Genomic DNA, 20,238 nt, shown 5'->3' with positions numbered 1-20,238 from the left:
ATAATTCCAGCTTTGCCTTTGCCGTAGATCCATGCATCGGCCACGACCACGAAGACTGCGTCGCTTGAGCGCAGCGCTTGGGAAAGCGCTTTTGTAGTATGTGGTGAAAATTCGTCGCAAAAATAATCAAATTTCATAGTATTTTTCGTGGAGTGTGTTAAAAGTTGTGCTGCGAAAGCGGAAGCACGGAAAAATGTACGGTTTTTCGTTGTGTGAAAAAGTGCTCGAGTGCTTTCTGTATGTGAAATGTGGCGAAACGCCCTAAAGTATGCAATACTCAAGTGCTGCAGTGAAAAAGTTTAACAAAATAATGTTAAGCTAAGTGTATGCGCACTCGAACTGTATAGTCTTAATACATTTTTTGTTGCTGCAAAATTGTGTGACACACACACATATTTTTTTTTTTGGAAATCGTCGGCCGTGTGCATGCATAATTCACACGAATCGAATGAAATCACTGCCAAACCAATCAGTCGCTGATTTTTTCGCTCGTGGTGAAAGTTTCTTGTACTTTTGCCTTTGGCCATAAAATATAAATTGGTGATTTCGCCAGCGCTTGCTCCAACAACTAAGCACTCATGCGGCGCTGCTTCCGCGTTGGCCGAGCGCGCTGGAGCAACGCTGCGTCGTTGCAATGCCAGTGCCACATATTGTGTTGTTGCTTTGTGTTGTGACATTTTTCTACGCTTTTAAGGTCATTTGTGTAGCATACATTTAGGCGTGCTAGAGCAAACTTTAACTTGCACAGCAAAAACGTTCGCGAACTAAAGTGAAACGCAGTGCAGGAATGTAAAATAATGAAATAAAACAACAAAAACAACAATAACAACAACAATCACACATAAAACGAGTTTTTAAAGCAAAGTGCCTGCGTTTTTACGGCAGAAAACGCGAAAAATGATGCTGAAGCGCTCGGCTTTAGCGCAGAGAGGCGTGTCAGCGCGTTAGGTGTGCCTGCCACACCGCTAACTTTCACTACAACAACAACAGGCATACACTTGCGAAGCAGCTTGATGTTGACGTGCTGTCATTACGCCATAAAAGGCAAACAAAAAACTCCTTCGCATACACACATAGACACCTTTGCGTTCTTTTGCCAGCGCGAACCCTTACCAGCGCGCAGTTGCTAGCCTTCTTCCACTGTGTGTTGTAATGCGGAAATGCGTTTAATTAAATTGGGAAATATCTGCGTGGCCATGGCATTTGTTTGCCGCGCACTGTTGGTAGCCTTTCTGACACAATCCTTCGCCTTCAAAGCACTTCAAAGCATCCTTCGCACGAGTGCGCTACACGCCAGCCCTTATGCGCCCACCCTGTGCCTCCACGCGTAGGTGTGGTTGTGACATTTTCGTGACATTCCAGCACTGAAATAAATACACACTTCGCGGTTTTCGTTGTTGTAGTCGGCAGTTGTGGCCACTAAATCAGCTGGCGCGTTGGCGTCGCGCTCGCGTCTTCGCCCGCCGTTAGTCATTAGTTAAATGTTTTCGTGTGCGCTAATTTGTGGCAAACACCCGTTATAGCGTTAGCTTAGTGTCAGCTATTAAGTAAATTGTTTGCTTGCTACGCGCTGGAGTGGAAGTTTGCGAAGTTTGTGGCTGGTCAATCGCTTAAGGTAGTAGACGGCGCAAAGCACAGCAATAAACAAATAGAGGAAAGCAAGTTGTAGTGAGAAAAAGTGATGAATCAATCTTTTAGCAAATTTATGGTTTGCGTGATTGTCGAGTCATTAGTCATTATGAATATTAATCTGTCATACATGCTGGTATAAGTTGTTTGTAAGGGATGTAGAGTCGGAGAATGCTTCTTCAAAGTCATAATCTTCCGATCATATTATTCATGACATCCCTCTAAAAGTGTCAAGAATCGATTTTTATGCATCCGAACTCTGCGACTAGTTATGACGAGTGATCCAAAAGCTTCAGTTCTTTCTGATATCTTCTCCTATCTTATTTGAAGTTTCTACCAGTTTCTTTAGTATGATTTATTAGTTTTCTTAGATATACCGACTAACACTGCCATCCAGATATTTTTGAGTATTTTAAAGTAGTCTCTTGGCCTTCGTCGATCACCTGTTACAGAACCCTTTTCTTTAGTACATCTTAAAGGTTCTATTATGTTTCATCTGTTGTTGTGCTCAGCCCCCTTTCTTCAGTAGGTCTCAAAGGCTCTATTATATCAATATGGATGACACCCTTGTATACATATATGTATATATTTCAATTATCGATATCAGAAATGGAGTATACTTTCACAGAGGTTTTAAGAAAAAACTTGACTTCATTTCCGAATAAATCGGAGTTTTATGGACAAAAGATGGCGGCAGCACATTCTACGAGTAAATAAGTATTTGATCTCGTGGTTTTATTTTAGATTAGGCTAGTCTGGTAGGCTAATGAGTCCCTTGCGGTGCCAAATGGAGTTCAGTTCCGAGGTCTCTGAGGAATCGTCATGCTTTAGGTCTGTGCTTGACGCGAATTTTCCTCACCATTCACACCACTTCCTATGTCTCACACTCTGGTTACACCAAATGCTTAAAGCGTAGCATTGTCAACAGCGGACAAGTGCACAAGGGATGATTTCGTGATTTAAAACATTTCAAAAATGAAAAAAGTAAAAACAAACAACTCAGTACAACGTTTTCCGCAGAATTCGAATAATCCCTCCAAGTTATGAAATAATGTACTCTAAAGTTGCTCAGACGCCCTTAAAAGTCAAACCAATATTCTTCTGTTCCTTATTGGTGTAGACGAGTTTCCAACAGCGCGCCAGTCGTTCTTCCTTTTCGTTGTTTGGCGCCAATTGGAGATTCTAACTACCTGGCTATATTCTCCCCCTGGTCTTTCCAACGGAGTTGAGGTCTTTCTCTTCCAGCGGGTACTGCGTCGATTTAATCAACATTAGTTTAACAAAATTGCACTTTGAATTATTTTCGGATTGTTTTATGCCTGCTTCCCTTACGGACATGCAGGATCGCCAAGATCAAGTGCAAGAGCCCAAAAATAAACTCGTATGCTTTTTACTACACTGTCTCAAACGGACTGCAGGACGGCTGTTGATTTATAGAAAGATCACAAACTACTGCCATCACATGCGATCCGGTTGGGCAGGAAATGTGAGAGAATCATTGGCACACCTCATATGCTTCTGCACCGCATTAGCTAGAACTCTTCAGAGATATCTAGGGGCCTCCCAGTTCAAGATATCAGAAGAAGTATCAAAATAGGAGATTTACGGTTCAAGATACTAGATGAAGTATCATATTAAGATATCAATGGGCTCTTAAGTTTCGCAAAAAGCGATGCCATCCAGTATGACGGAATACTTCAGCTCAACTTAAAATGAGTTTGCTTATCAGCAGGTCTATGTTTATAAGGCGTGGCAGCCGACCAGTATAATCTAATCTAAACTAACTTAAATCTCTTAAATTTTCTTATGACATTACAAATATGATTCATAAACTTATTATTAGATGTCCTAAGTCCATTTTGTCTCCAACAAAATACAACTCCCACGCCATACTCTACAGCCATTCACACAACTGCAGAGATTCCCTACCCACGTTTTCTTCGAGCAGTATTCAAATACATAAAAGGTCAGAGCTTTGGCGCAAATACTTTATTCTGTCGACAATGCAATTGTAAAACAAGCACAATGCGATTTGCAGTCCTTCTCTCTAATAGCCTTTAAACAAGTGTGTGGATGTGGACCTGTGTGTGTGGGTGGGCAAACGAGCGGCTAACGTCTTGATGACGGCATGAAAACTTAGAAATGACGTTAAATGCTGGAAATAAAAGAAATATGCGTCTACTGGAAGTAATTTGCAATAACGATTGCCGAGTGCGAGTTTAGCGCGCGGGTTGATTTTCTAACGGATAAATAATGCACGTGTGATTTCTGGGCGAGTGATGGGAAAGTGATTTGCGAAGTGCAAAGTGCCAATGAGGTGTAAAAATTAACTGTACTTTTGTTGTGCAGAAATAGCAAACAGTTTAAGGAAACAAATGTACAAAAACTGAGCATTTTCAATGAAAAAGACACTCCGTGTCAATATTGAAAACAAAAAAGAAATTCACATTATTTTAAATTCTTAATTTTAAAATATTTCAAATTCTGATTTTCTTAAATATATTTGTGTAAAAAGTGCCAGCAGTAAGTAAATAGAAAATTATAATATTTTTTATAAAAAAGCAATGCGTTTTTAAAATGAATTGAATAGCAACAAAAAATGTAAATGCACTACGAAATTTGGTCTGACAACACCGCTTTTGAACAGTGGTTAACGAAAATTTCTGCGCATAACAGCCGAATGCAAAACTGATAATAATGATCGAGTACAATCAGGTAATTTAAAATGACTTTATGAATATATGTATATACTTTTTCATAACAAAAGCGCACACAGTGACGCATGGGAGTCTAAGGCTAATAACATAATGAGGCGCAGAACAAGACACATACATAACTAATGTATAATTATAACAGTTCTTAGTAGTTGAAATTTTGCACACGTGCTTTCCTCACCACTTTGTTAATAATATGTGGGTATCGCCGATAACGGACCACTATAGCATATAGCAGCTGAACGATCAAAATCTTGTACTTGGAAGGAAAACTGTTAAATTTGACAAGATATTTTTATAAAATTTAGCATGAGTTATTGGCGAAGGCATCATTACAATCTCCCAACATTTCGTTCAGATCGGACAACTATAGCATACAGCTGCCATACAAACTGATCTATAAAAATGCAGTCCTTGTATGGAAAACTTCTTTATTCTACAAGATATCTTCATTAAATTCGGGGCAAATAATTGATAAGGGCATCGCTGCAATCTGCCAACATTTCGTTCAGATCGGACAACTATATTGTATAGCTGTCATACGAATGGACCGATGCAAATGAAATCCTTCTATGAAAAATATCTTCATTTGACAATATATATTCAGGAAATTTGACAAAAATTACTAGCGAAGACATCGCTACAATCTCAAAACATTTCGTTCAGATCAAAAAACTATATCGTATAGTTGCCATACAGACCGAACGACAAAAAAGGAGCGGAATATCTTTTTATAAACTTTCATATTATAAAAAATGCAACTGTGAAGTGTTTTGAAATACAGTTTATTCTAAATACAAAGCTTTAATCATTAATACCTCCAAGACACACAAAAAACACTGCTACATAACCTCAAACAGTTGACTTCTGGGCATAACTAAAAAGGTCGATTAAGTGCCGCTTAAGCGAATGTTCAATGTTGCAATGCATAAAGGTCAAAAATTGCGCTTAAAAAAACAATACGAATGAGTAAAGGCACAAAAATATTGGCGAAATGAAAAATGAAACAAATCGCAGAGCAGCATTAAGGAAAACTACTATGGCACAGCCTCATTTGAAACAATAACAGTTGTGAGGGGATTTACAGTCGCTTAACTCGACAGCTTCGCAGCGAGCGACCCGCACTTGAGCATTCAATTCAGAAAATGTCAAGCGAAGGGATATCACTAGCAGCCCAATGGCAACGAGTCAAGCCAAAGTCGTCATGTGTGACCCAAATTTGTATGAAATGCTTATTCGCATATTTGCCGCTTACTTTTGCATGCCTCCTCTTCGCCTGCGCGTCCATTCCCCCCGAGAGGTTTCCCGGCTGGAGTGCTGCATGCCGCTCGGAAGCACATGGCGACCCATTTAATCTAGAAAATTCATTTGATGCGATTTCTCGTCGAGATTTCTTTCATTTTCATATCACTCTACACATACACATGTGCGCATGTGTGTATGCAATGCAAAAGGGCTTGAATATTGTAAAAGCCTCCAAACGGAAAAATCAACCGCCCCATAGTTTGACATTTCCAGCGGCACGATGTGGTTGTATCTATGTGTGCGTGTGTGTATTTGGCGCATTGTCTTGCGCCACTTTGCTTGGCACACATGCCACTCACACACACACACAAACAGTGACACCGGCTCAATGCTAACTGTTTATTTAGCAGACAAAAATGGCATTTACTTTGAGTACTTGAAAATTCATTTAGTGGAAATATTTATGTCATTTTCCGAGTTAAGCTACCGCTTGTGCCCGCTATGTGAACAGTTTTCTATTTTTTTTTTTTATTTTTTGCTTATGCCTTTTCTTATTTACTCTAGTCTGCTTTACATCTCTTTAGTCTGCTGGAATTATTTAAATCGTTGTTTGCCTTTGCTGCCTTTTTATTACGATTGCAAAAGTTTTCCCAGCACCTGGTCACCTTAGTGTTGGGCTTTCTAACTTTTCTTGCTGCTGCAAGTGTTTTTCTTGAAATTTCCCTCGCCTTTCTTTTTGAACTATTTTGAAATGCGCCCCAGTTTTGTCGCTACTGCTTGCGCCCGCCTTAATTGCTTCTAATCGCTTTTGTCTGCCCTTTCTCATTTGGAATTTCTCTTGCTAAGGCGGCGCACCTTGAGAAATAAGGACCACAACGTGTATGAGCGGCCAGCATAGCATGACTGTGGACAATCATTGCTTTATTTTCTAGTTAGTTAGTTTTCTTTTAATATTTATTAATTCTTGAATGTAAGGACGTATAAGTATGTGATACTTTGGGTATTTTACGAAAAAGGCATTGACTCTGGAACTTTGTCAAAATTGTATTTGAGTTCTACACATAGCACCCGTGGACATAGCCAGCAAGTCTATAGCTGCAAAGATTGTTATCAGTCTCCGGGAAACCTCTCCCAGAGAGAAACATTCCGAAATTCTCTATATCTTTGAAGGCATCCCTGATAACTTGGTTCACTGCGCCACGGAGCCTACTCTTACCGGAATCTTCTTCATATACCTCGTTGAGACATGTAAGTGAGGCTGTAGAAGTTGCGCAGTCACTTTCCCAAATGGATCCAAGCTCAAGGAAGGTTGGAAAAGGAGATTTCTGTCGGGAGCTCTCAATCACTTCTTGTCTTAGACTTCCAGACTACCGTAGTGCCTGTCAAGCAGAAGTGGCGGCTTATAAAGTAGCAGCAGATGTGCTTCATTTATGAACATTTGCATGCACTCTGATAGCAATGCTATACAGGCCTTGAGCTCGCTGATGGAAATTAGAAGGTGTTCCCTTTTCTTCGTGCACTCGTGCGCTGGATATAAGGGTGTCGCGCGAGCTGACCTAATTGGACACTCTCTCATTGGCACTCGCACGGTGAGACTAAAAATTTTTGGAGAACGCAACTTGTAAAAGTTGCACGAAAGAAGGTGTGGTGGAAAGATCTAGACACTTTCTCCTGCACTTTCCAGCTTTCGCATGGACTAGGGTTGAAACTTCTTGATTGCGACACTTGCTGCAAACCCGGCGAATTGGCTAGAGTTAATATCTGCCCTTAATAAACTTATGGCTGGCTCTATGGTTTTTTGAGTTAACGAAAAATCAGTCCATTTTCCAAACCTAACCAATATTACCATGTAGACCCACATGAAGTATTTATGTATTAGAAAAGCACTTTAAATCATCAAAATTTTTAACTTGAGATCCGCTCAGTTTGGTGAGACAATTACAATGAAAATTAACTCAAGGAGCCTTTTGTTGGTTGAGGGTCATTTAAAAATGAATAAACAGTGTTTCACTTTTTTAATTTTTGAAAACTTGCGGTTGGATAAAATAAATATTTTTTTAATACAATTTTGTTTGTTTATTATAGAAACTTGTCTGATTGTGCGACTTTTCATTTAAGTTTGCAAAAGAATGACGATTCATTCAGAACTAATTGTAGCAACAGCTACTGTTTCTAACAGGATTAAATGATAATGTTTTCCTTTTCTGCCATACTTCATATTAATAATATTTCGTTCTCCCACCAAATATAAATCTCTCTCCTCTCATACAAGACGTCGTAGTATTGCTCGGGGACTTTCTACAAAATTTATTGTCAGCTAAATATTGATTAAGCAATTAGTTAATTGCGCCCTTGAGTACAATTAGGTATTAAATTGTTCAATTTATCTTAATGGCTTCATTAGAAGTTTGTTTGGTAATGAAAAAATATTCTAGGTATGATGCGGAACTAAAAATGTACAGAATGAAAATTTGGTATTCATATACATATATTCATGAAAATATACATTTGCGTATGAAATCACGTACTCTATGCATACGTTAATTATGCTTTAAAAGTATATCATCCTTTCAGGCCTCCAAATTAGCCATTACTAATTTCAATCAATATAAAAAAACATGTGTTCTTAATTTCAATCGTTGAAAATACTTGGATTTTTCCTATCTACAAATATCAAAACTCTGAACACTGTTCTTAATTTTTTGGCTTTCCCAAAATAGTAATTTTAAATCACTTAATTGACCATAGAATATAGATGCTTTCGTCTAAAATCTGTATGAACAGTAATTATGAATACTATTTTTTAGAGAACAATATAATAGAACTGCACTACAATAGGAACAATAAAAAAGGTATGAGTGAAAATTCGTCCTTGAAGGACATTAAGATAAATCCATTCAAAATCTCGAGCTACAAGCAGGTAGGGAAAAAAAATTTTGATCCATTCATTGTGGAAATAACGACAATTATTGCAAGGAAACAAAGGATATGATCTGGCGAAATTTCAGTGAAAATATAGTTAGCGAAAACACATTCACGATTATATAGCGAAATTATTGTTTCGTAATTGAGGTAATTTCTGTGCAATTTTGTAATATATTTTCTCTTGTTGAAAACCAACTACTTTCAATATTATTTAGTAATCTACGGCTATTACTTAGCAATTACAACTCAACAGATCAAGAAAAATATAAATATGTATAATATGTATAAAAATATAAAAAACAGCCCTGGATTGAAACCGGTTTCAGACCCATAGCCTCTCATTCCATGTTGTTCAGAATGATCCGTAGAACGTCAGATATAACCAAAATATTACCAACATATAACCATATATATAACCATTTCGTAACCAAAACTTAAGTTTTTTTCAATTTCAGTGGTCTCTATTTTATCGCTTTTCCTTCACTTGTAAACTTATGAAAATGATGTTACGTTATTTTGCATATTATGTGAAGATATAAAGCTTTTCAGAATTGTATGTCTATTATTCCTTTTAAGTATTATAATTTTGTTAAGTTTCGTCATGATTTCCATCCATTTCATCTAATGGCTTGGAAAAGAAATAAAATAATGAAAAAAAAAGAATTCTGGAGGAAATGTGACAATTCCATTTAAGTTTATTAGCAAAATTTCAGTAAATTGCAAACATGAGGAAAGCCATTTTAGTTTTAGTGCCTAGTTAGAGCTTATTTTATTTTATTGGTCTCACGTTAGCTATTTCTATCATAAATATTTCTATCATAAATAAAAAAAAGAGGCAAAACTTTATATATATTTATATGGCGCTTTGTGTTTCATAATCAAACAATGTTATATGGAAAACAGAGCAATTATGCATTTGAGTCAATAAATTTGATAATTGTGTGCAAAAATTTGGAAATTTAAGGCATTTTCTGTTGCTGGTAAACAGACTCTCTGCACAGGGATATTTTTCGAAGATAAATAAAAATAAAACTCGGAAATCTGCATAGATGGAGTGTTTTTTCCATCCGGACAACATGGCCTAGCCAGCGCAGCCGCTATTTCTTGATTCATTTAACTATGATATCATCGGCGTACGTCAGCAGCTATGCTCTTAGAGCATAGCATCTTCTTTTTAACTCTGCAGCGCGTATTATTTTCGCCATTAAAAGGTTGAGGAAGTCACACGATATGGCGTCTCCATATTCGGAACCTCGCTTAATATCTATATATAGTAGATTTTCCTGGCCTAAACCCACACTGATCAGGTCCAACCAGTTTTTTGATTGTGGGTTCTTTAGTTTTCATATACTGCGCTCGATAAGACTTTATATGTGATATTAAGGAATTAAGGGACTGGTAATCCTTTGGCCCCTGCCGCTTTGTTGTTCTTCAGGCGGGTAATTGCTATTCGAATTTCTTAATGACCGGGCAATATCGTCTGCTCCATCTTCATGGATTGGGAGAATCTTACCATCTCGTTATAATTATTAAACACTGTTAATAAATTGTATTAAATTATCTATGTTCGTACTTCTTCCATGCAAATAACCGAGTAAGATTCCTCAAATATGCTCATAAAACTCGGTTATCTGCTAGTATATAATATAAGAAAGTGTTGGCACACATCCAATGTGCTCTAAGAACTATATTCATCGGCAATTACATACTCGTATGTAGTAGTTAAAGACCCATCAATAAAATTCATGAGCTTTTATGGCTACCATTTATTGCACTGGGATTTGCTAACATTTCGCTCAACCAACTCACATGATAACAGTAAATCAGTTAAATATCCTTTAGAAATTTGTGAATACAAAGTACCTATGTACTTGTGTATATGTATGGGCAGATAAATGTACTTTGACTCATGGCAAAAATTATTGTTTGGGAATAAAGCAAAGTACAGCAATAAGAACTTGTTGATTGCTCGAAAAGGCATATGAAATTGCGCTTCATCATAAAGATATGTAACAACCCAACGKTAAAAGCGATTGTGCTAAGCAAGTTCTACAATTTTTGCAAGCCTAATACTTGAGCGTAATCATGTAATGATTCATGCAAGGGATTTCCTGTATTAAGGACTTGATGAGACGAATTTCTGTATTAAATTTTAACAATATTTTACAAATATGTATCAAAATTTAAATTGAATATTTTAAAACTCAAAGCGTAATATTTTTTACGAAAATTTCTCAAGTACTATTTCAGATAAAATTCTGTACTTAAGGGTATCATCCCGTGTGAAGGCCGTTCTTTAAAAAATTTTTCGGAATTTTTTATAGTGAAATTAAATAGCAAGAACGTTCAAAATTTTACGATAATCTTTTGCCTGTCATTTTGCATGTTTTTATGTAAATATATACATAAATATTTAGTTAATTGCGAGATTTAGCATACACATGAAGAAAAAAGGTAGTCAAACGGCGTCCATAATTCCAGCGGACAGGTTAAACTAAAATGAAAAGGACGATTTGTGTGTTAATTTGTAGGCAGATGGCTAACGCTGGAATTAGAATATTTCATAAATATTAAATATTTAATTTTTCAAAGAAATAAATAAAATTTTTTAACACTTTGAAGCGTTAAAAGCCTAATTTCTTTACCTTTTTGGCAACTACTTTTTATAAAAAAAAATATTTTTCAAAATACGAAGTAGAGGCGAAAGGCATATGTGATGACATTTCAAAGTAATCAATTAAACCGTTTTTAAGAATTCGTAAACGGCAGTTTGAAAAATATAGTTTCGAGAAAAACACGTTTCAAAATTCTGGTGTGAAGGTCACGCGGTCTAAAGACCTTACTTTCTCACTTCTGTAACTTTCCAACTATAACTTTCGGAAAAATACACTACCAGTACTTTCTATGAATGCTCTAGATTGGAAAAAAAAAAATAGACCTCTTAGACTGAACGTGGATATATAAGATAAAATTGATATAATTTTGAAATGCAAATTTTGTCAAATGTTGTTTCGAGAGTTCACTTTTATCGTAATTGTTGGAAAAAATATTAGACACAGGACTTAGAATCTTAGTTCGAACAGAACTAGGTCGAACTAGTTCATTCTGAACGAGACGATGTAAAAGCTCATGCTTTTGTATTATATTTCTTTAAGGATTATTTTTTATATATTCCAATTTTTCAACATACACTACTATATAAAGAAATTCTGAAATTGGAAAAAAGATGCGGCCGCGTTGGTAAAATAACTCTTTACAACATCATCTACAGTGAAAAACATGTTTTTTATTTAAAATCTTAACAAAGAACTTGAACAAATGTAAAAAAAACCTTAAAATTGGATTTTTTGGCAGACATTTTTCCAAAAAAAAAAAAAAAAAAAAATTTCGGCGAAAATTTAGCAATGAAAATATTTTTGGTTAAGCTAAACTTAAGCTTAAGCTAAACTTAACCAAAAATATTTTTACGAAGCTGTTAAAGAGTTGAAAGTGTTCGAAAACTAGGTGAGGTTAGGTGATGGAAAACCCAACATTTACTTTATTTGTATCTGGGAGGAGTTAGCTCTAAGAATCGTTTATAGTGTTCCACCATTTCGGACTGGCGAAACTAAAACACATACTAAATGTGTAGTTATAGTAAAAAAAAAAAAATACTGTAGAAACACAGATATTGGACTATAATAAATATAATAGAAATAACGAATCTATCGAAAAATCTCTACTGGGAAATCTTAACATAGGTATTCTTGGCTGTTCTATTTTTTATTTTCCATTATGAACAAGCATGATGATTATTGAATTGAAATGATGGAGAAAATATATGAACTTTTCTGGGTGTTGCTCTCAAAAGGGTATCGAAACCTGTTTTTAGCGCAAAGGGAACAAAAAGCGGCACAAACTGTATTTATAAGTGAAATTACAAAAATCTTAGAATTTTGTGCAAGAATTTCCATTAATTGCACGCCGCATACAGACATGTTCAAGGTTATGCAAATACAGCGAGCGCGAAAATATGTGCGAATGCAAAATTTCCATAGCCGAAAATGTAGCGAAATTCTTGGAAAGCGCATTGCTTATGGTATGCGCTGTAACAAGCACGCGCGGGTAGCAGGTGTGTGAAGGGTGTGCGCTGCTGACACGCCTCTGGTGCTTCGTCGCCTGTCGGCTTAACGGCGGCGCACAGCACGACAGGTAGCCGACGCGCAGTTGCATGTGTGTGAGTGCGCGGATTAAGTCGTTAGCGAGACAATAACCGCCGTTTCGCTTAAGCCGTCTTGGGATATGCGCTGAAGTTGGCCGAAATTCGGGAATACGGTACGTTTTCGTCTACTTGTTGTCCTTTTCGCGCGCCAAATCGAGTGATCTTCTTTCGCGGATATGTATCAGTACGCTGTCACCAGGGATATAAAACGCATGCGCAGCTTCCTCGTAGTTCAGTATGAACGAGCAAATCATAGAACGTGATCACGCATATGAAGTGCTTATTTATCAACGTGAATTAGATAAAATCGAAAAAATAATAGAAACGAACAATATGTTGCTCAACTCAACACGAATTACTAGTGAAGGAAACGCGGATTCCTCGCAACAACCGCTTTTATTGAATACGTCGTCATTTAATAGTGAAAATTTGCAAAATTGTCTTTCCATATCGAGAGATATCGAACGTCAGGAGCGGTTACGTCAAATAAATCGTCGATTGAGTCATCCAACACCGCTGGAGGCTATGTTGACCTACGAGGAGATTTACGAGTGCTCCTTAGAGGACGACCGTTATTATACGGCACAAGATTACCAGAATGCGACAGGTCCACGACAAGTAACCGATCTGGACGTGTCACTAAGCATAAACGATTGTATGGGTTACTTCGATGAAGATGTCAACGTGGATTCGGGTCCATCTCGTTGTGATACACCCAACAAATTGCCCAGCTACGGCACTGTTGCCGCGGCTGTGGCAAATTTCCAAACTCAAATGTCCAAGTCTATGGGTTCGCCGCCACCACCGTATAAAGAGCGCGTCTCGCCCAGAATATGTAAGCAGCCTGCAGAACCAACACCGCAGACGAGCAGCATACAGCAATTGCGTAAAAAATACGAACAAAACAGTGTAAACGAATCAAACCAAAAAACACAAGCGAAGCCGCCAAAAGTGAAGGAATTACGTCGGCCGATGCCATCAGCGCCATCGCCGAACTTACGCCCAAAATCGCCAAAACCTACGCGCAAGTCGAAGGTTAAACAAATGGCGCATATGTTTAATAACAAAATTCATCAATTGATGCGTCGGGATACCAACGAAAAGAAGGGTTATAACCAAATGGATGTCACACAAACGCAGCAAGTAAATCCGCCTAAGAAACTGGGTATATTAAAACCTCCCAACAAGGTCCGTCGTTGGCCATCTTTCCGCACTGGTCTGCCCAGTCCAGTGCCCAGTCCACGTTTCAAACGCAAACCCGGCCAAACCAACACCGACAAGCCATTGAGCGACAGCGAGAGTGCTTGCTTAGTCGCCGAGGATGTTTTCCGCAAACTCTCCGTGAAGGATAAAGCTTTGCTGTACAACAAATTCATTGAGGATATGGCCAAACAGCATCCGCAGTTCAGCGTACATGCACGCCTCATGGAGGCTACGGTACAACAGGAGTTGGAGCGCAGCGAACGTGAGCAGAAGCCACCTAAAGTTAAGGAGCTGGCACGTGAATTGGAGACCAAATTTAATTTGTCCAAACCAAAGATATCTACATGGGCTTTGAAGAGACTGGCCGAGCTACAAAAGACACCTGAATATGAGGCAGTCAACAGACGCATTTCGATATCACCACCCCCGCCAGCCATCGCCGCTGCATTACAATCTTTGCAAGAGCAAGATGAACAGCCGAACGATGCTAGGCAAACCGGGTGCGAAGTTGACAATGAGGAAGTCGAGACTGAGGAGTTGCATGTTAGCACGCTGACTGTGGTGCTCAAGCCAAGCCCAGATAAGCTGGCACCTAAGCGTGAGGTGCCACGCATACTGCCACGTAAAACACGCGAGCTGCAATTCATACATGATATGCGCAAGATAGAGCGTTCATCGAAACGTAATAACGAATCGATGCGCGCCTCAGTCTCCTTCGAAGCTTATGGGCCACCGAAAAAAATACGACGCACTAGAGCCGAACGCCTACAACCCAAGGCCATCTTTCAAAATGCGCATATGGAGCGTTTGTTCTACAACTGGATCATGGAGAAGAATGGCGTCACCTTCGATATTACAACAGTGGAGAACAGCGAGGATTCTTTGTGTGCAAATGGCGATGAAGTCAATACATCGAAAAGTTCGACTAAATCCAAATCTAAAGTACATGTGTTGTTGGAAAAGGCTAAAGCTAAATTGGAAAGCGTTGAAGCACGTGTGATGAGACGTGATAGCTATATTTCAAATAAAACTGAAAAGGCTTTGAAAATAATTAAAGAAACCAGAGAACAGCAAGTCATCGATAAAAGTATCATTGAAGTGGAACTGTCACACAGTAACAGCAAGACAGGCACTTCCAGCGATGAAATTCACGCTGAAACCGGAAATTGGAAAAACCAGAGAAAGGTGAAACGTCAAGCGCCACAACCGCCCAAGGCAGATCTCTCGATTAAGAACCCTAACTCCGAACAAAGAAACGAGCAAGACTTCTCTTCATTGACATCTTCAGATAAGCAATCCGAAGCGGAAAGTGAATCAGGACTCTCTAGCTTACCAAAGGTTTGTACGATAAAAACTCAAAACGAAAATATTTCCTTTTCACTAACTGCCGATTTTACAACTCCACAGATTACAAGCGATGAGTCACAACCAGAACAAACCGCACAACCGGCCTATGCCAACAAAACGGCCGACTTTGAATTTGCCAAGCCCATTAAACCAGCACGCAAGAAGAAGTTGCGCCGCACACTCACCTGGAAGAAAGATAACTGCATTATCGAGAGTCGTCCCGTACCGTCATCTACCGACTCTGAGAGCGATCATGCTAAAGCGCCTGAAAAGATAGAGGACGAGGAGGAAGAAGTTGTCTACGTCAACGTTATGCAACCACCCAAGCAAACAGAAGATAAACCGACCAAAAACCAAATCAACGAAATGGCAGTTGCAGCACAAGAGGCGCTAAATAAGGAGCAACAAGAAAATAAAACTATCAACGACGAAACCATCATAAATAATTTGAACACCCCACAAAAAATAAGGTCCGCCTATACACTGACAGCTATGTCCACGCCTTCGGCTCACACAGAAAGTGATCCGTCACCTTTAACAGAAAGCGATCCCGAGATTAGACGCAAACATAGCATGCGTCAGCTGAATTTGTCATCACCATCATTGAAGACGCAGCAGGAAAAGCAACAGCAATTGCCGGAAAAGTTCGTAGAAACAAAAAGCGCTGTAAATAACAAGTCAGCTTTGGATATAACACAACCGGAGGACACGCTGCAAAAGCTTATCGATAGTTTTGTCGATCTCGGCTTCGAGACTGGCTCAAATGGCATGGAGAGTCCGGTGCGTCGTGCGGCACCTGTGCCGAAACCACGAAGAAGTAAAGGCTCTGCGCCACTTTTCATCAAACTCACGACTGAGCTGGAAAAGACGCTGCAACAAACTCGCTCCGGCTTTTCTTCGACACCGGTGCGGGGCATGACAACCAACCAGTCACATCAAGCATTCAACAACAACGCAGCACGCCAACTACAACAACAGTCCTTAAGTCCTATCAGCACTCTAACTGCTGCACGTCGTCGTTCACTGAATCCGATGGAGGATTCACGTCGTAATTCTATAACTATGCAAGTGATTTGCGAGGATCGTCCGTTGGAGCATGTTGATCGTTCGCAAACGCAAACGCCCCAATCGGCCACCTCCATGGAGACCAGCTTCTTCGGTAACTCCTTTAATTTGAATGTTAGCCACAACAACGAACAGCAAGAGAGAACTTCCAAGTTTTGGATACGTGCCGATGACTTCACCATTAATATGGATGTCTTCTACAACCCGCCAGACCGTCTACGCTTGTTATATGACATATTCAGCCAGAAGAGCAGCGAAACAAGTGATTTACACTTTGGCATCGATGATTACAGATTCTCCACACAAAAGTCGGGTGACAAGGCCGACATATCGAATCGTCTGCCCACTATTAATGGCTGCTCACACTATTGGTTCTCCACTGGCGATCTGGCTGTACCATTCAACGGCAAATATTTGGCGCCAGAGAAGATCGAACGTATGTTCACTTTCGTAAAAGAAACGATTAACGAAAAGACACAGTTAAGTTTTGGTGTCGATGACTATGAATTCTCCCGAGTGCCTGAAAACTTGGACTCCTGTGCCAAGTTTTCAATGGAAAGCAGCTACAGCATGCTTGTGGGTCTACAAGGTACCAACAGTGGTTTGGAGGGACGTGGTCGTTCCGCTTGGCCGAGTTCGGTCTATAACTCTGCTAACTCAAATGCCAGCTCTATAAAAACATCGGATTTGGATTGCTCAGTAGTGGGTTCCGATTATGATGACAGCGAATTACGTTATCTCACTGAATCGCCTACCGGCACCAATTACTACGATATATCCTCGGTAGATAGTGCCGATCTAATATTGCCACGTAAAAGCAATGAGACAAAATGTGAACACTTCTTCGATATGAAATTCGACTTTGAAGCACTGGATAAGCTTTTTGAAGAAGATCAAAAGAAAGCTCTGAACAAATCACTCGACTCTAATCATAAACAATCCATACCGGAAATGTTACAGAAACTACAGCATCAGAAGCTCAAATTGACGGCCTTGGAAAAACGCATGAAGACCTATTCGAATCACTCGAGCATTGCCGGCGCTGTCATACCGCACTCGAGGGAGTCGCCGCTCTATATGCACAAATTGCGCACCATGATCCATGCTATCGATAATATTGGACGTGAAACTGATTTTAAGGCGTGCAGCATGAAACAACTGGAGAGCTTCATGCTCTTCCTCACACGCTATGCCGATATGTGCTTGGCCAGCTGCGATAAACATATGAACAAGGTATTGGATGCGTTGTTGGACCAGCAGCAGAAACAGCAAGAGGAATTGATTAAGTCCAATAATGAATTAGGAGTGGCCTAGGTCTGGTGCCCTTAGAGGATTACATACATCGACGAGAACTTCCTTCCAGATTGCAAATCTAGTTCCATATTCATTATTATTGTTTCGAAATCTTATTTATTTATTACACTATTTATATGTCTTAATAAATTTGAATTCCTCTAAAAGAAATTGTATTTATTTTCTTGTAAGATTGGGTCCACAGGGTTTGGTGAGGGTATTTTGGTTTAAAAAAAAATATTTAACTATTTGTTTTATTATTATTTGAAAGTCGTTATTATTAGGTTTGCGACATCGCTAAAAATGTTGCCTACATTTAGGCAAATATTGAGTAGAAGATTCAAAACGTATTGCAACATAAGTCGATACACATTTCTTGAAAATTTCGAAAGAATTTAATTCATATGCCCCATTTCCTGATCTTCTAATTATTTTCTGTTCCCAAAAAAACTAACGTCCGCATTCTCTCCATTTACAGGCGCCCGAAAATGAGCTACAGAAATCGCATGAACACAATCCGGCCGCCTTGAGCGAACACCAGCTGCGTGTGCAGGCTTCACTGCAGCGCCTTAACATACCAGACTGGTTCCGACAATACAATCAGAATACATCACGCTCGCCGGAGGGCAATACGACCGCCTACAAACCGGGCAATTTCACACGCAAACGCACCACAGAATCCGGCCGTTGGGCGGGACTCAACTCGAAAACCACATCGCTCAGTTCGTTGGGCTCCCAACGCTCCGACCGCAGTCCACTACTACTCAGCCCCTCTGCGCATAGTCATCACGGCGGACAGGCGGCGCAACAACATGGCACCGCTGGTACTAGCGTTTATAGTGCAGCTGGCGGCGGCGGCGGTGGTGCAGGCGCATTCTCGCGCTGGTCCACATCGCATCTGAATTCGTCACAAACATCGCCGAGCGTGTCGCAACGTGGCTCCTTCACACGTGGCGGCCCGATCAACTCCAGTTTCATATCGGTGGCTAGCGGACAAAGTAGTGTGATAAGAAGTTCCTACCGGCAGCCATATTTGGGTTGGCGCAGTCAGGAGAAGCTCTCACAGCGCACCCCACATGAACGGTAAGTTAGCACTCTCTCTCTTTACGCTCATTATATCTTGGTTTTAACGTGTATTCTCTGTTTGCTTCACAGCTTGGCCTCGTCGTTACTCGCGCAACAACAACGCACATCGCCTACACAAAGGACCGCCGGCGTCACCGCGAACGGTGACAATGGCAAGCTGCAACCGGTCACACCGGAAATACAGAGCTCCATCAAGGAGGTCACCTCGGCGATTGTGCACTATGTGAATGATCAGACGCARCAACAACAACAACAACGCAGCAGATCGGCGAGTCCCAATTCGAGGTAGGCGCAAAGCTCTAGAGTGTTGAGAAGCGAGAGCACAGCAACAACGACGTTCGCTGCTATGTCGCATACACACACAGCCACAAAAACAAAACAAAAGCACACAAGCGTAGCGAAATTGGAAGTAGTGTCCTGGCAGCTAGCGTTAAATATCATATATATACGTGTGTGTGTGTGTGTGTAGCACTATATACGTCCATTAGACCTACACCAAGGTTTTCATGTATTTAGTGTTGTTTAGTGCGCCCCCCGCCACTCTTGTATATTGGTTCTAGAAATTTTTGTGTGCACACAGACTTATTTGTTTCACTTAAACTTCGAAAACGGCAACAACAACACTTTAGCACTCAAAAAAGTATATGTCGTAGTGTTCGAAAACTGAAAAAAACCTGGAATCACCACCACCAACAACACCAACCAACCAAGCACCACAAATTTTTATAGCTTATGATTATTATACAATATTATTATTGTTGTTGCATTTCTCATTTAGCTACTTGTAAATTATGATTTTGAGTTGATTCATTTAATTGATTGTTTGCTTAAATGAAGAGGAGAAAAGTGAGAGGAGAAGAGATGAAATTTGTAAATAAGCCGTTTTTAGTTGAAGAGGTAAGCGGATTTTGCTATAATTTACTTCATTCTATGTTCATTAGTGCAAAGTTTTATTTTACTAATTTCAAAAATTCATTGTGGTCCTTTGTTTACTTTAACTTGCTTGTTGTTGTAATTCATTAACATTTTAGTTGTTGATGTACTTTCACTAACATGCATGAACTAACTGCTTTAGTTAAATAAACTAACTGTTATAGTTAGTTAAATAAAAAAGTGTTTTTTGTTGACAAACATTGTGTCACAAATGTTGAGGTGGAAAGTTTAAAAAGAGGTTAGGTCGAATCAAAAAACGAAATAGGGAAGTTGCATGAGTCAGCAGTGAGAACTAGTAGTGTCTACTCAATTAGACTTGTATACTACATATAATATAGGATTCACTTCCTAAAGTACATATCATTGGTAATAGATAATAACAATAATGTTTTCCTTATTTTGTGACAAATCAGCTGTTCCCCTTCTCCTTTTTTCGCTTTTGTTTTGGTTGGTGCATTGCCAACCATCCCAAACACAAGTATCAGCTGTTCCCTTTCTTTTGTTTTTTGGTTTTGGCATTGCCAACTATTTTAGCTTTAAGCTAGACAGCAAAGCTAGGTACTAAACGTACACATCGAAGGGTGTTACCAAACTATT

The 20,238-nt window shown here is 39.4% G+C and overlaps 2 protein-coding genes across 10 annotated transcripts in view; both read left to right on the top strand.

The window, feature by feature from the left end:
• Nucleotides 1-20,238, top strand: part of LOC108972603 — a 228,897-nt gene that overhangs the window by 174,767 nt on the left and 33,892 nt on the right. For 8 of the 9 annotated variants that reach the window (XM_018939245.1, XM_018939243.1, XM_018939246.1 and 5 more), the window contains 2 exons: nt 18,101-18,705; nt 18,778-18,993. In XM_018939245.1, coding sequence (XP_018794790.1) covers nt 18,101-18,705; nt 18,778-18,993 — 821 coding nt within the window. Of the gene's footprint in view, nt 1-4,217; nt 4,345-18,100; nt 18,706-18,777; nt 18,994-20,238 lie in introns of those variants that run through there. The other variant, XM_018939249.1, reaches the window with a different exon arrangement.
• Nucleotides 12,952-17,700, top strand: LOC108972604. Its single transcript, XM_018939250.1, has 2 exons — nt 12,952-15,255; nt 15,325-17,700. Exons 1-2 carry the CDS (start codon nt 12,952-12,954, stop codon nt 17,641-17,643), a joined length of 4,623 nt encoding a protein of 1,540 aa, XP_018794795.1. The 3' UTR covers nt 17,644-17,700.

This window comes from Bactrocera latifrons, unplaced genomic scaffold (assembly GCF_001853355.1).
Source record: "Bactrocera latifrons isolate USDA-ARS-PBARC rearing strain unplaced genomic scaffold, ASM185335v1 scaffold_41, whole genome shotgun sequence".
Lineage (NCBI taxonomy): Eukaryota > Metazoa > Arthropoda > Insecta > Diptera > Tephritidae > Bactrocera > Bactrocera latifrons.
The sequence above is the reverse complement of the archived record's forward strand: the minus strand, read 5'-3'. Positions and strand labels throughout refer to the sequence as shown.

Coding starts and splice junctions, on each gene's coding strand:
- LOC108972604 (XM_018939250.1), top strand. CDS start 12,952: ATGAACGAGCAAATCATAGAACGTGATCACGCATATGAAGTGCTTATT. Junction 15,256..15,324: donor GACTCTCTAGCTTACCAAAG/GTTTGTACGATA, acceptor ACAACTCCACAG/ATTACAAGCGATGAGTCACA.